The sequence below is a fragment of the Chrysochloris asiatica genome, unplaced genomic scaffold, assembly GCF_000296735.1.
Source record: "Chrysochloris asiatica unplaced genomic scaffold, ChrAsi1.0 scaffold00018, whole genome shotgun sequence".
NCBI lineage: Eukaryota > Metazoa > Chordata > Mammalia > Afrosoricida > Chrysochloridae > Chrysochloris > Chrysochloris asiatica.
Window position 1 is genome coordinate 2,063,739 of NW_006408536.1, and position 17,282 is coordinate 2,081,020.

The 17,282-nt window shown below is 38.3% G+C and overlaps 1 protein-coding gene across 1 annotated transcript in view; it reads right to left on the reverse strand.

Annotated features, from left to right (window-relative positions):
• IL1RAPL1 (interleukin 1 receptor accessory protein-like 1) overlaps positions 1-17,282 on the reverse strand; it is a 1,809,453-nt gene that overhangs the window by 891,451 nt on the left and 900,720 nt on the right. Inside the window, exon 3 of the mRNA XM_006835561.1 lies at positions 4,482-4,761. Within this exon, the coding sequence (XP_006835624.1) occupies positions 4,482-4,761 (280 nt within the window). The remainder of the gene's footprint in view (positions 1-4,481; positions 4,762-17,282) is intronic.

Here is a 17,282-nt window from a genome sequence, read left to right on the forward strand (position 1 = left end):
AACCTTCAGATTTCTAAACGTCTTTGCAAGTGCATTATTGAAAAACCAACGGTGACAGCTTTGTGAGTTGATATGTAACAGTGTGCCAACATGTCAGTGACTCACCTAACACCCCGTGGACTCCCTTCACATGCTATTTCAATTTCTATGTGTATTGATTCTGAGTACCTCCTTCTAAATTGGACCAATAGCATCTTCAAATGGATTTCCATATTTGAATTCCAATGACAAAACTATCTTGTTTTATGGTTATCATTTTCTCTAGAACACCACATCACATACATATGAAGTGGAGGAGTTTTTCTTTCAGGACAAACTTCCATTAAAATAAAGACATCTGAACATAGGCAAATATCATCGTTTTGGAATTTTTCTACCTTCATTCACTATTGACAAATATAAATTCAGACATTTTAATGCCAGTTTCTCAACTCATTAGATCGTAGTGTATATTTTGACACAACAATATATTGCAACCTCAATGTATTAGTAGCTCAGATTATTAATATGAATGCATCATCATTTTCCCATCAACAATAAAGAATGAAATTAAGTGTTGAAGTATGGATATTCATGCCAAAGTCTCATCCAAGATAAATGAGGGCCCACATTTGCCTATCTGATCTTGAAGAATCACCACTATGCGTGCATGAACAATCAGAAATCATGACTGTTTTAAAAGGAGCACACAGCAGATCTGAAATTAAAATCAAATTGATACTAGTCAAGTGAGAACAGTTGGTGCCCATTGCATTTTTTAACTGTTCAGGTATATCAATGGAGTCCCGGTGTGGCGCTGTGGGTTAATACACTGGATTGTAAGCTGGGTTTGAACTGCAAGGTCGGCGGTTCAAGCTCAACCGATACTCCTTGGAACCGACTCAGTGGCACTTAACAATAACAAGTATGTCAATGGGCTCCCAGTGTGGCACTATACGGTCAGAACAGGACAACAAAACACAGGCTTGGCAGTTCAAACTCATCAGCTCCTCCTTGGAAACCCTATACAATATCGCTATGAGTCACAACCAACTCTACAGAACATAACAACAACAAATGTATGTCAATGGGTCCTGGTGTGGCATTGCAGTAGAAGCACTGGACGACTAACTACAAGGTTGGCAATTCAAACCCACCAGACGAACCTTGGAAATACAAGGTTGCTATGAGTCAGAATCAACTTCAGGACACTTAACAACAGTAAGACAATTCTTTATCAATGCTCTACCTCAATTAACAATTCAACTTGAACATATACGGAATGGCGGACTGAAAGAGAAAAAGAAAAAACAAGAGATGCCAAAAAAATAAAGCATTTGCTCTTTTACAATACACTGACCATATTATCTCAAGCATAACTCTGTATTTGCATTCATTTGTATTTTCTTTTTTTCCCTCCTTTTATTCAATTTATTCACAACAGTGGGGAATGAAAGGGAAATGACAGATCATTGCACTTCAAGAAAAGTTGTGTGAATGTTACAACATAGCTCAGTCTACGTAGAGTACCAGGGTAAGCTGTTTCACATACAACCATTCGTCCAAACTGAACCTGCCCATCCAGTTCCTGTCTGTCTTTCCCACCAATTAACTTGAGATACCCCAAACTTAAAACAGTTCTCATTTAACTGTGTACAACAGTGGGGTCGATAATGGAAGCTACCAAGTACAATGGAACAGGACAATTGAACTAATTTAAGATCAAAACCAGGTGAGGATATTTAAGAAAGACTTGACAAAAACACTAAGAATAACAAATGAATTGAATTCCAGAAAAAAGTGCTATTGGGGGAAAATGGATTCAGCTGTTGTTCTGAATGCTCCGTAAAGACAGGGTCTCCAGGCATGAGCTCTGCATTACAAAGGGAACTTCTGTCCAGGTCAACAGAGTCTGGGTCTGCAGTGCCGGATAACCTGAGGACCGCCCAGTATGCACCCTGTAATCCATCCAATCTACAGGAGAGGCATTCAGTTGCATCACGGAGTACTCTGCAACGTATTATTGTTGTTGTTGTTATGTGCCGTGGAGTCGGTTCCGACTCATAGCGACCCTGTACAAGGTTTCCGAGGCTGTAAAACTTTACGGGAGCAGAAAGCCTGTTCTTTTTCCCTTGGAATGGCTGGTAGTTTTGAACTGCTGACCTTGCAGCTCGCAGCCCAATTTGTAACCACTACACTACCAGATCTGTCTTTAAAGCTCTTCAATTTGAGGAAGTGCTTGGCACGTTTTGGACTAGAGGGGAGGTATGTCACTTGGATTGTTGTTGGGCAGACATCAGGAGCCATTCAACATGGTATCAATACGGGCCTTGCGCATACCCGAGAAAGGAGTACTAATGTCTCGAAGATCTAGCAGGTAGGAGCGGAGATTCCTGCCCATTAGCAATGGGGATTCTGGCCTTCAGCATGAAATGGGATCTCAGAGGCTCGGTTGGCGTCCAGAGCTTTCATCCTGTACAGATAGTTGTAGCAATTTTAATTTCCTTGGGTTTCCAGCTGTAGTAATCTGGTATCATCATCTGCAAGGAGCTGGGGTTCATACTTGATATCCTGAACCCTGGATAGTCAAATATCAATCTCCTCTTTCAGATCCTTGGGGAACATTGTGTCCTACAGGGACATGAAGTTCCCTTCGAGATTTGATTGCAAAGCGCCTAGTTTGCCTCTTCAAAAAATAAATAACAGTACAAAGACCAGGCTCTCGTAGGCCAGCACGACATTCACCCCGGACAGCCAGTTACGGCTGGACACTATGGCCTCCCCACCCCGTGCAGAATTGCCTTGCCTCGTCAGCCCGGGTTCCGCCAAGACTGCAGCACTTGGGATTCGCGGAACTCCCTGGCCATTTCCTTAAGGGTGAAGACCAAGTGAAACCCGGCTTGAAAACATGGTGGCTTATGGGGGGGGGGGGCGCTCATTTGTATTTTCTTCATATTAATACTGCCTTATATGTGGCCAGTATTTAAAAGGTAAATTTCTTTTAACTTTTAGGATCAGCACTAGACTTCAAACCACAGGGTCGGCAGTTCAAATACACCAGCTGCTTCTCAGAAACCCGATACAGGATTGCTCTGATTTGAAATTGACTTACTCGAAGGCACTTAACAATGACAAGGTCCCCACACACCCGTAGTGATGGCCCAGGATAATGATGATTCTTAATATTATGAAGTTCTAACCCATATAGTACACGACCTTGCATGGAAGGTCTTTGTAGATGTAATTAAGATGAAGTCATGCTTAAAAATGTACCGGGTCTTATATGGCTGGTGTCCTTATTAAAAAATAGAGGGGAAAACAAGCATATAGACACAGACAGACACAGAGGGAATATGTCCATGTGAAGACAAAGGCAAAGATAGGAGTTATGATTCCACAAATTAAGGGTTACCTGGGACGACTACCAGAAGTTAAAGGAGACAAAGAAGAATATTCCCCTAGGGCCTTTAGACAGATCAGAACACACGAGAGGAAATTACTACTTTGTGGTAATTTGTTAAGGCAGTCATAAGAAACTAATGTAGGTACTGATCAGAATCTTAGAAGTGGAAGGCACATTTTGAATTGGAAAAGACATTAGTTGATTCTGAGACTTTCTCCAAGTTCGGAGTCAACTGTTTTAGATTTTGCATCACTTATCCGAGACAGTTGAAGTACAGAATGTGAAATACATAGATTTAAATACACCCTTTATGTTCTATAATTCTCTTCGCTGGTGTTCTAATAGTCTAATGACATCCACAATCACCCATGCAAGCTGTGATTCACAATCCATGAAGGGCGAAATGCTTAAACTAAAAATTTCAACTGCTATGTGTTACAAGGATACTGTTTGAATGTATTATCTTAAAGGAAACTATATGTATGTCTCTTTCACATGCAGACACAGATAGGTGATGGATTTCCTTGGGGATGAGGGCACAGAATTTGTTATTGACTTTGAAATTGGCCCCGAGAGATCCTGGGGAAGGTTTGCATGACATTTTCAGTTAACAAAGAGATATGGAGTACGATCTTTGTATTTCCGAAAACGGCAATGCCGCACATACACACATCACCTAAATCATCTTTGTAGAGGTGTGGGAGCCAAAGGTATTTGTGCTCTGTCTGTGAAGGGCAATAACAAAATGTTACAACCCATTGAGCAATAAACTATGCATCCTTTCTGCAAGTCTTTGCTTACATTTTATTTGCAACATTTCACCTCCTCAATAAATTTTATTTCATAGTCTTCAGTAATTTCTGGCAGCATAAGTAGATACACAGATGGCAGCTCTTTTCTCCATAAGCTAGAAATAATGTCTCAATATAAATTCCAATCCCATCTTTTTTATGATTTAGATTCTAAATTTTGGAAAGTAACAGCACACACAAATGCTGAGACTATCCCTTTAGATGGATGAAAGGGAGTGCAGCATTTCAGTATGAGAAAGTAGCATGTGATTGCAGGGATTCAACCAGTAAGAGAATTAAAAAGGTACCTGATCACACAGGCGTAAAGACCGCTGTCCTGTAGTAAGGTTGGTCGGAACCAAATGGAATCTTCTTCCTTGCTCATTCTACTTCCATCAAATGCTATTGGCTCTTCAAAGTCTCCAGGGCCGGAGCTTTTGTACCACATCAAACTGAGTCCAGCACTTTGGGCAAGGGAGTAATTTGCTCTGATATAACCATAAAAGAGTGCACATTTGATTCGAACAGGTTCTCCCACCAATACTTGATATTTCTTGATATCAACAGACCAATCAGTGCATCCATCAGCTGAAAGAAAAAAGAAAAAAAGAGGGAAAGGAACATATTAGAAAAAGATTTAAATAATATTCTAAGTCAACATTCATTCATGCATTCAACATGTATTCATTAGGCCAAATTCGACTTAGGTACAAGAGGATGTAAAAATAATTCAAACCCAAAATGGCACTGACAAGTAATATACTCTGCTAACAAAACAATGTGTTCTTCATTTAGTATATTGGTGTTTACTCTTTGTTTAGATTAGTGTAGTATAACAATTTATTGACCCTCAGCTCCAAATCCACTTTTTTGTAATGTTCTGTGACAATGCATCTGGGCCTTGTAGATAGTTTTCTTTTCCCAGCTGACACTGGAGCTTTGTCAGGAGTAAGTGCTGAAGAGAATTGCAGAAGGAAAACATGTCCTGGTGCTAATATGCTCACTTGGGAGCCAGAATCAAGCTCCTACAATGTATGTTTCTCCAGTACTTCACTCTTACTGTGTAGGGTGGCACCAAACTTCCTCTAGCACCTCCCCACTCCCTCAGTGGGTGATATTTTAGCAGAGTCTCTTCAGGTAGGAAACTTTCCCAGGCACCCTGGACCGTGAATCTCTGTAAAGTTCCAGAGGAAAGATAACCAATACGTTTCACTAGCACCGTATCTCATCAACTTCTTGACTGTTCTGTAAACTTGGCCATGTCTTCCCAACAAGGTCTGCATGCAGCCCTGGGGTTGAAAAGATGGGAATTCTTCCTTGGATGTTCATGTCCAGCCAAAGAGTATGGTTTCCTTTCCCCTTCTTGTAAATGTCACCTCCTCAAAGAAGTGTTTTCTAACTATCCTGTTTGGAAACACACCCTTTCTTTCCTGGTTATTGAAGTACTGGTGTGGCACTGTACTGAAAGGTTGGTTTGAAACACAGGGTCAGTGGTTCAAACTCACCAGCTGCTCCTGAGGGGAACCCTGTACAGGGTTGCTATGAGTCAGAACCGACCTGACTGAACTTAACAACAACATCAACTCTTAGTCAATGAAAATGCTGTTTATATTTTCAGCTTTTCCTTTCTTCAGAACATAAGCTCTGTTAGCCTGGCAACAGTCCGTTCACAAGGATATTTATAGACATCATTAATTTCATTATGTAAGATAACCAGTTGACCTTCACTATTATTTAAAAACATATTACCAGGTGTTTGTTGAGGTCAGTAGTATTTAATCTATATCTTTGTCTCTTTCAGAATAAAATACCCTTTTATAAGCTTATTTCAGAAATTTTTCTATAGGTACTCTTTGTCCCTGAAGGGAGGATTCCATGGAAACACTCAAGTTCAATGACTCTTCTGCAGTACATATTCATTCAAAGTCAAAGAGAATTTATAAAGCTATAAAGTTATGTTAGAAGGTGAGAGTAGGAAGCACCATACTTATTCATTTTTGTCACTACCCATAAAGTTATGGCAGGTTAGATGAAGATAATAGCGGAATTAAAATCCGTAACTAATTTCTTTACAAAAAGTTCATAGTGTAATGTACCATTTTATGAACAAAGGCTACGTAGATGGGAAAATCTGAATAAATTCAAGTAAGATTAGGGAAACTAATTTCTAATTAAATCACTATTACTATATATGTAAGAGCTCAAAATATTTCCATGGTAACAACCACCAAGTTTGAGTTCCTAAAAAAAAAAAAAATACGTGTAAAGTTGACACACATTGCATCCTAATAAAAGAACGTAAGCCATTATAAAATGGCAAATTATATAATCTACTTCAGTAGATCCATTGTAATAGAAATAAAATAGTGAACATATTCATAATAGTGTGGTGGATGCTATAGTGCCCCACGCAATCCCTTTTATTTAAGATATATCCAATCTCCAGCTACTTTGCCTGTTGGTTAACACCAGTTCACAGATTCCCATTTCTATTGAGAACTACCCTTGATTCACACAAGCTACCCTGATGGGAGTCTTGGTGTCGGGCTATACAATAAGTACTGGACCATAAGACTGTCTTGAATCACAATGTTGGTGATTCAAACTCACCAATCTCTCTGCGGAAAACCTATACAAGATTGCTATGATGTCAGCACCGAATTAACAACAATAACACTTAACAAGAAGAAGAAGCTAACACATGATCTATTCATACACTGAGACCAAGAGTCCCTGAGTGGTAAAATGGTTATACGGCTTGACAACTAAACAAAATATTGAATATACAAGTCCAGCCAGAGGTACTTTTGGAAGAAATGCCTAGTTATCTAAAACAAACAAAAATAAAACCTACTACCACTGAAGGAAAACTGGTAATAATGTGTCCTGCAAACAACAAGGCTGTTTTTGTTGTTGATAAATGCCACTGAGTCGGTTCTGACACTTATCAACTGTATAGAGTTTCCAAGGAGCAGCTGGTGGGCTTAAAGAGCCGATCTTGAGGTCCAAAGTGACCTTGTGGTCCAGCACATTGTCCTACAGTGCCTCACAAGGACCCTGCTACTACCGAAGAAGCACTGGTAGCATATTGGGTTAAGAATTTAGTTGCAAACCAGAAGGTTAGAAGTTCCAATCAACCAGCTGCTATAAGGGAGAAAGATGAGACTTTCTGCTCCTATAAAGATTTACAGCCTTGGAAACCCTATACAGGATTTCTGTGAGTCAGAACTAACTCCACGGCACATAACCATTACCACTAAGTCAATCCTGATTCAGAACGATTTTATAGGATAGACTTGAGCTGCCCCATAGGATTTCCAAGGCTGTAAATGTTTACAGAAGCAGGCTGCCACATCTTTCTCCCATGCCGTGGATGGTGGGTTTGAAATGTCATCCTTTTGGTTAATTGCTGGGCACTTAATCACTGCACTACCAGGGTTCCTTTGACCTACATCTAAAAATTCAACCACAGACAACTCTGTGAAACACTGTTCTAATCTGACATTCACTAGGTCAGTATGGTTTGGAATCAACTTGATGACTATTGATACGGTTTGTTAAGATTGTTGTTGTTGTCAAGTGCCATAGAGTTGGTTCTGACCCATAACGACCCTGTATAGAGTTTCTGAGGAGTGGCTGGTGAGCGTGAATCGCTAACCTTGTGGTTCAAACTGACTTTGGAGTCCAATGCATTACCCCACACCACCACACCAGAGTCAATTCCATTTCGGTCTGTCCTAAGGACTGAAGATATCAACATATAGCCCTTGTTTTCAAGGAGCTTGAAATCTAATAGACAAGATAGACACAGACAGAAATTAAGAGCATGTGTGGAAATGCGATGATAAAGAAATCACAAGGAAGGTCAGGAAAGTGTTTTTTTGAGGGAGAAATGCTTGAATTACCCATCAAACGTTGAGCAGTTGGCCATAGAAAGATTGTTGCTATATTTGCTGCTGTAAAGTGCCCTCTTGTCAGTTCCTACTCAAAGCAACCCTGTGTCCAGCAGCAGAAAGAATCATTGCCGGGTCTGGTTATCCCCTCATAATCCATGCTATGTTTGAACCATTGTGGCAAGCACTGGGGCAGTATATCTTGTTAAGGATCTTCCTCTTTTTTGCTGACCCTCGACTTTACCAAGCATGATGTCCTTCTCTCGGGACTTTTGCTGTTTTTGTTAAGTGTGGTAGAGTCGGTTGAGGCTCATAGGAACCCAGTATGGAGTTTCCAAGGAGCAGCCAGTGAGTTTAAACTGCTGAATTTGTAGTTAGCATTCTAGTGCTTATCCTACAATGCCACATCAAGAGTCCCTCCTGATAAAAAAAATCCACAGTATGTGAGACAAAGTCTGGCAATCCGAACTTCTAAGGAGCATTCTGGCTGTATTGCCTAAAACACAGATTTGTTAGTTCTTCGTGCAGATCCCACTGAATATTCAATACTTTTCACAAGCACCATAATTTAAATGTATCCATTATTCTTGGGTCTTCCTTATTCATTATCCAACTTGAAATTGAAACTCTATGCCTTGAGTCAGGGTCACCTTAGTTCTCAGAGTGATACTGTTGCTTTTTAACACTTTAAAAAGATTTTTTGCAGCAGATTTCTCAGTGCTCTATGTTGCTTGATACCTTGACTGCTGCTTCAATGGACGTAGAATCCAAGTCAAATGAAAACCCCAATATTTTTATGATGTTCCTTATTGGTTCAGTTACAAGATTTTTTTTCCCCTTTATGTTGAGGTGTAATCCATACTGAAGGCTATATTCTTTGATATTCAATAGTAATTGCATCAAGTCCTCACTTCTTTCAGTGAGCAAGGTTGTATCATCTGCATATCACAAGTTAATGAGTTCTGTTCCAATCTGGATGCACTCTTCTTTTTCATATACTGCAGTTTCGGGGATTATTTGGTCAGCAAACAAACTGAATAACTATGATGAAAGGATACTACCCTGACAAGCATGTTTCCTCATTTTAAATGATCCAGTATTGTTTTGATCTATTGAGTGACCACCATTTTTGTCTATATGCATGTTTCCCATAAGCACAATTTTGGAATTCCCATTCTTTGACATGTTAACCAGAATTTGTTATGATCCACAAAGTAGAATGCTTTTGCACAGTCATTAAAACACAAAGTATTTTTCTGAAATTCTCTGCTTTCGACCAAGATCCATCTGGAATCAGCAATGGTATCCTTGGTTTTAAGTAATGTTCTAAATCTAGCTTATATTTCTAGTAGTTCCCTGTGAGTGTACTGCTACAACTAGCTTTGAATTATCTTAAGCAAAATTTTATTTGAGTCAGATATTAATAGTATTATTTGATATTTCCTGAATTTGGTTGGATCATCTGTCTTTGGAATAGGCACGGATATAGATCTCTTCTCATTGGTTGGTCAGTTAGCAGTCTTCCAAATTTCTTGGCATAGACAAGTGAGTATTTTCAGCATGGCATTTGTTTACTGAAATATATAGGGAAGAACTGCTTCCTCAAAGTACAGTCAACCTTAAAGATATGGATGGAGGAAACCTTTGGGATCTTCATTTGTTGATGTGGCAAGATTCAAACTGAGAAGGACCAGCTGCAAACAACTGTTAATAAAGAAAACTGTAGAATGTGTAAACTATGAATCTATAAAAGTTTGAAGTGCACTGAAGTGGCCTGGCAATAGCCATTTTAAATCAACTAATAATAAGGTTGAGTGTGCTGCTGCTGGTGTAACATCAGTTCCGACTCATAGCGACCCTGGATATGGTTTCCTAAGATGAAAATCTGAACAACTACAGAAGGCCTCACCTTTCCCCTATAGAGCCGCTAGTGAATTTGAACTGCTGATCTTCAGGTTTAGCAGACCAGTATGTAACCCACTTTGCTACGAGGGTTCCTGTACTTTGCTAGAAATGACAAAATGAAGAAGAATGGCATCACATTCATTGCCAAAAATTATACTTCAAGATCTATCCTGTTAGTGTTGTGTGCCATCAAGTCGGTTCTGACTCATAGCAACACTGTATGGAGTTTATGAGAATGGCTGATAAGTCTGAACTTTTGACCTTTTGGTTCAGTGCTCATCCTACAATGCTACACAAGATCTCTTCTGTAGCACAACACTAATAGTGTGATTGGATAATATCCACACACATATAAAGAATGCCAATTAACATAACTATTATTCAAATTTACATATCACCCACTAATGCTAATGAAATTGAAGAATTTTTATTTATTAAGTCCTGCCATCTGAAATAAATCAAACATGCAATCAAGGTACATTGATAATTACTGGTGATTGAAATATGAAAGTTGGAAGCAATGATGAAGTATCAGTAGTTGGAAACTATCAACTTGTTGATTGAAAAGACTTATGAGATCACCTGATAGGATTTTGCAAGACTGATAATCTATTCAAACAGTGACCATACACATGGACCTCATCTGATATAATACATAGGAATCAAATTGACTACATCTGCGGAAAGAGACAATGGAAAATCTCCATATCATCAGTGAAAACAAGGTCAGGGGCAGACTGTGGAACAGACCCTCAATTGCTGATACATAAGTTCAGGCTGAAGCTGAAGAAAATTTAAACAAGTCCACGGGAGCCAAAATACAACCTTGTGTTTTCCTGGGTTTAGAGATCCTCTCACTAATAAATTTGATGCATTGAATATTAATGGTCAATGAGCACATGAGATGTAGGATGATATCAAGTATATACTAATACTTGGAGAAACTAAAAGGCCTCTTAAAATTCAGCAAAGAAAGAAAATGGATATCAGAAGACACTCTGAAATTTGTTGTACAGTAGTCAAAGTGAATAGAAGATATGATGAAGTAAAAAAAAAACTTGAATAGATTTCAATGGGTGGCTTAAAAAAAAAAATTAAAGTATTATAATGAAATGTGCTTAGACCTGGAATTAGAAAACCAAAAGGGAAGAACTAGCTTGGCAATGCTCAAGCTGAAAAAAAACTGAAGAAAAAATTCAAGCCAATATTGAATGATTCTATGAACAAAATATTGAATAACACAAGAAGCAATCAAAGAAGATGGAAGAAATACACAGCCACTGTGCCAAAAAGAATTGGTCGAAAATCAGTCGTTTCAGGAGACAGCATAGGATCAAGAAGCTATGCTAACTGAAGAAAGAAGTCCAAGCTGTACTGAAGGAATTCACTGAAAACAAGGCATCAGAAATTGATGGAACAGACAAAAAATCGCTACATGATATGGAGGCAAACACAAAAGCAAATGCAGAGAAATAAGAATTTGCATAGTTTTGCAGAGACTAAAAGTGACAGTGTTTTGAGGAAACACATTTAAAGCAGAAACTGGCAAGAGAGGAGGGGAAAAAATGAGCAGGCACACATGGTTGTGGATGCTTTTTGTAACATAAAAAAAAAATGTGGCTTCCCTGTGACATTGATTAGGAAATATTGAGGAGTTAAAATCAGAGAGGTGATGGAAACAGTCTAATGGCTTTAGATATGCTATACTGGCTGGATTGTTATGTGAGCTTATAAATTAGAAGGCGTGACTCTGAAGAGTGATAGTATCAAAGGTCTCAAGTCAAGTAGTGGTAGTACAGAAGGGTGAATTAGATATGAGAACAATTGAGGATGTAAAATTGGCAGGAGTAGCTGAATCACTGAATACACACAGGAGGGAGAGGAATAATGCTACTTTATGTTATGTTACTCATATATTTTGTCATTAACTGAAATATCTTAGCCAGTCAACTAAAAAACATCAACACCAAGCTTGTCAAGGGTTGGAATCTTTAACGTATATAGTTTTTTTTAATTTTAAATTTATAAGCAATGGAACTGTTGAGAATAAAACAAACAAAAAAGATTAAACAGACAAGTCTAAATGCAATATAGAGATTTAGTGTATTATCTATTTTAATACAGTGATCAACTTTAAATATCTGATACAATAGCCTCACTTTTTTCTACCAGTAATGGGTTTGGGAAAGCTGATCTTCAGATATGAAAGTAGCTAGGGAGTGTAGGCAGTGAACTAAGCAGCCTGTCATTTTTCACACAAGCTATCACAGACACTGAACAAAAAAGTGAATTCTGCACTTTAGCTCCACTGGCTGCTACCCTTTCCACATATGAACACCACAAATGAAAGCTGGCAATGCATACAACTTATACAGGAAGAAGCAGAAGTTATCCTCAAATTATCAGCTACAATGATAGCAAAACATAACAAAAGCTAACTCCTATATTATGTTTTAATTCACAAAAACCTTTGTCTCCATCTCTGCTTTCTTGAACGTGTTTCTTTAGAATGGAACATATCCAGGTTCTTGCCTTTTAAATTACACACAGTGTAACAATTTTGGAAGAGTTCTTTCAAATATTTTGGAGAGATTTGTGTGGGCAGGAAGAATTGATATTACTCAGGAGGTTTTGCCAATTAAGAAAAAAAAAAAAATTCGAAAAGATTCTTTGTCTAACAAAGTTTAGAGGCTGCATGTATCATTCTCTCCAAGTAGGTGATTTGCAGTTTGACACAGATGTTGGTCAGCTGTAACCATGCTTCTAAGATATGGTTCTCTAATGATAAATGGATAGTAGGTCCCAAGGAAAACAGGATCTTAGGGGTGTAGTCAGTCCTTTCTCAAACCTCAGCCCCTGAATTCTTTCTGATAATGAGATTGTGCACATAGTGAAAAATCTTATTTTAAAATGATTTATATTCTAAAAAGGAATGTATAGGGATACACAGAAGAAAAATAGTCATAATCTACCTAAAGGAATCCCCTGTTGATATTTTGATATATTATTCTCTTTTTGCATATTCAGTCTTTTTCCAGTTGTGACTGCACATTTTATACAATTTTATATTATGATTATTTTTTACTTAACATCTTGTAATCACTTTGTAATATTCCATAATGGTGATATATTCTAATTTACTTAATTCTTCCAGTAGTAGTTAATTACAAGTTTTCCCTATAGGTTTAATTTTAAGCAATTTTTGGATTAAAAATAGCAAAATAATAAAGATGATAATAATAATTATAATAAAAATAGCTTTCTAAACAAATTTCCACAAATCTTTCTTGAACAAAAGGGTGGCATTTCCTTAAGATAGAACTACAGAAACAAATTACAAGTCAAATAACACATTGTTAAAAGCTCATATACATTTTTAAAAACTGTCTTATCATTTGTTTTCAAAACAGTTACCTATGAAGTTCCTATCTCACTAGTGACACTAAGATTGTATTAACTGTTGAACACAATTTCTTATGATTGTATTAACGCCTATGCATTGTTTCTGAAACTGAGTACCAAGCAGAACTTGAACACTTTTGTCTCAAATTACAAAAAAAAAAAAAAAAAAAAAAAAAAAAGTGGCACTGTAAGAAGGTCAAGCTGCAATAAAGGCACTCCAGGAATTAACAACAACAACAATAAATAGTGGTGCTCATTTATAGATAAGACCAAAAAGCCTTACAAAAAAAAAAAAAAAAAATTACATAAGTATATCTCATCTGATAATCTGTTGGCAACTTTCTCCCAGTCATCATTTGTCACCCCTAAATTTCTGACTGGATCCATTGGCTCCAATGCACATATTTTATTCTGACTTAGATGTCAAACTCTTTTTATTTATTCAACAGTATAATTAAATCCATCCACTCTGTATTGTCTTTTCTTTCTTTATTTATTTTAGTTTTTATTGTGAGTTGAGTGATAATCTACATGGGAAAGCTTTGGTTTACACTCATTGTTTCATTGCAATGACTACAATCCCCCATGCGTCAGTATTTACTTCTATTCTGTTGGATATTTTTTTCTTTTTTTTGTTTTTGTTTTTCTTCAGAGGGTGGGGAGTGACACCAATACACTCAGGAATATATGATCATTTAAACAACCAAAGGGCACTTCTGCAAACCTGCCTCCTGGCCACCAGCACACAGCCTTTCTCTTTTCATGAGTCTAGAGTCCTCATCTGCTCTATCTCTCCTTGTCCTCATCTCTGCTGTCACTGCTTCTCTGGATAGGGTCCCATATAACGCTCATGCTCTTCTCCCACAATGGTTCTAGGGTCTTTTGTTCCTGGACTGTAATATTAACTGCTCCCTTCTTTTTGCTACAAAACTTCTACCTTTACATGCATTGTATTTTCAAAGAGAGATTGCATAAAATAAACTTTTGCTCTCTTTTTGGCCCTACTAAACAGCGTATCCCCTCACAGCAGAGAAAATCAGCTGTATTTTTCCCTACCTTTGAAACAAACATTAGAGAACAAAGCTTCCAAAGACAAGGAAAATGAGTCTGCTGCCCAACTTTTGTTATTTGTTGTTGTGTGCCATTAAGACAACTCTAACTCATAGCGACCCTATATAGGGTTTATGTGACTGGCTTGTGGGTTTGAGTCACCAACCATGAGGCTAACAGACGAGTGTTTATCCTATCTGGATCTCAACTTCTGTTCAGTTATAAGTGGGTTTACTCTGGGACCCTCCCACATGGCTGATGGGATTGTAAAATGATGCAATCACTGTGGGAAATGGTATGGCACTTCCTTAAAGAGTTGAACATAGCAGGGCCATATATCCCAGTAATTCCTCTACTTGTTATATAGTCTCAAGCATTAAGACACAAGTAGATATGTAGACACATGCACACCCATGTTCATTCCAGCACTATTCACAAAGCAAAAAGATAGAGACAGCCTAAATGCTCATAAATGGAAGAAAGGATAAACCTTGGTTCCTACACACAATGAAATGCTACATACCCAAGAAAAATAATGATGGATCTGTGAAACACCTCATAACATGGATGAACCTGGAGGACATTATGCTGAATGAATTTTGTCAATCAAAAACAGACACATATTACATGAGACCACTATTATAACAACTCAAGTAAAGGGTTCCATGCTAAAATAACACCATTTGATGGCTACCAGGAGTGAACAGGAAGGGAGAGTGGCTAGAGGGTAGACACATGTTAACTCAGAAAACAAGGAAGGCATTATATAAGAAGGGAATGTTTGGCAGGAGAATGATGACGAGAAGTGAAGACACAAGAAGTAATGCAAGAGTTAAAGGTGATAAAAGCAAACACTGTCATACACTCAATCCTTGAACAACAATGTTCTATGGGTAGATACATGGACAGATACACAGGCTAAATGGGTATGGGAGGGGGAGTAGGAGTGTTGTTGTTAAGTACCTTCTACTTGGTACCAACTTATAGCAACCTGTATAGAGTTTCCGAGGAGTGGCTGGTGAGTTTGAATCAACAATCTTGCAGTTCAAAGAGACCTTGAAGTCCAGAGCCATACCAGCAGCCTAAAGATATTAACAAACATCTTAAGGCTGCTGGACCTGGTGGCTCACAATCATAGTCTCAGGGAACACCATGGTCAATTGTCCTAAAAAAGTCCACAGAGACAATGTTCTACATCCTACTTTGGTGAATGTTGTAGTTGTTGTCAGGTGCCATCGAGTTGGAACCGACTCATAGTGACTCCATGCACAGCAGAACGAAACAATGTCTGATCCTGGGCCAACTTCACTACCGCTGCCACACTTGACCAAGCCATCAATGATGCCACCTGGCTGATCCATCTCCTTGGGGGTCTTCCTCTCTTTCTCTGACCCTCCATCTTACCCAGCATGACATTCTTTTCCAGCCACTATTCCCTCCTGACAATATGTTCAAAGTATGAGAGAAGAAGTTTAGCCATCTTGGACTACAAGGAGCACTCTGGCTGCACTTCTTCCAAAACAGATCTATTGGTTCTTTTAGCAGTCCACGGCACTTTTAGTATTCTCCGCCAACACCACAATTCAAAGGCATCAATTTTTCTACGATCTTCCTTATTCATTGTCCAGCTTTCGCATCCATATGAGGTTATTGAAAATACCATGGCTTGGGTCAGGCGCACCTTAGTCCTCAAGCTGACATCCTAGATCTTCAACACTTTAAAAAGACTTTGGTGAATAGAGTCTGGGATATTAAAAGTTCATGAGTAGCATCTGATGTGCAACTATTGGTCTCTGCGTGTACAGAAGGAAGAAGAGTGTTAAGAATTGAAGATGCTTGGAATCAATTAGTCCAATGGACAAATGGAACATATGAAGATCAGTCTCCATGATTCTGAAACCTGACTACTTCCACTACCAACTGCTCTGAAAAGGATCCCATTAGAGAGCCCCTGGTAGAGTGGGAGAAAACGTGAACAAAACTCAAAATTATATTAAAATTTTTTTAAAAAGGCAGGACACTTCAGGACTTTCTGGTCAGAAAGAGACTGGAGGAGCATGAGATTATGGCTTTCGGCCAACCTGTGAAAAGGTATATATGGGGACAACATTACAACAGTATGCTCACAATGGAATGGTCAAACATTTAAGATCAAAAAGGCAACATTTACCTGATGATAAAAGCTGTGAAGCGGTAGTGAGAAGGCAGGAAGAATGGAAATAAGAACCATAGGGAGAAAGTCGGATAACTGTTGTTACATACACTTCGTTTCAACAAGCACTGAGCTGACACAATGTATTTGTTGTTGTTGTTATGTACTGTGGAGTCGGTTCCGACTTGTAGCGACCTAACATAGGGTTTCCAAGGCTGTACATCTTTACGGGAGCAGAAAGCCTCATCTTTCCCCCAAGGAACAGCTGATAATTTTGAACTGCTGACCCTGAGGTTAGCAGCTCGATTCATAACCGTTATGCTACCAGAGCTCCTTAAAACAATGTATAGGATTTAATTAATATAAAACTGATGATTTAACAACAACATACAAAAATGAGTTGGAATCCTCTATAGTAAAAATGACAGCATTGAAAAGGACATTAGGAAAGCAATATTATTTACAATAGCCAACCAAAGGATGAAATACCTAGGAATAAATGTAACCAGAGAAACAAAGCACCTATACAAAGAAAACTACAAAACACTACTAGAATAAACCAAAAGAGACCTACAAAAATGGAAGAATGTGCCATGCTCCTGGATAGGAAGACTTAGCATTATGAAAATGTCAATACTGCCCAAAGCAGTTACACATATAATGCAATCCCAAATCAGATTCCAATGACATTCTTCAAAGAGATGGGG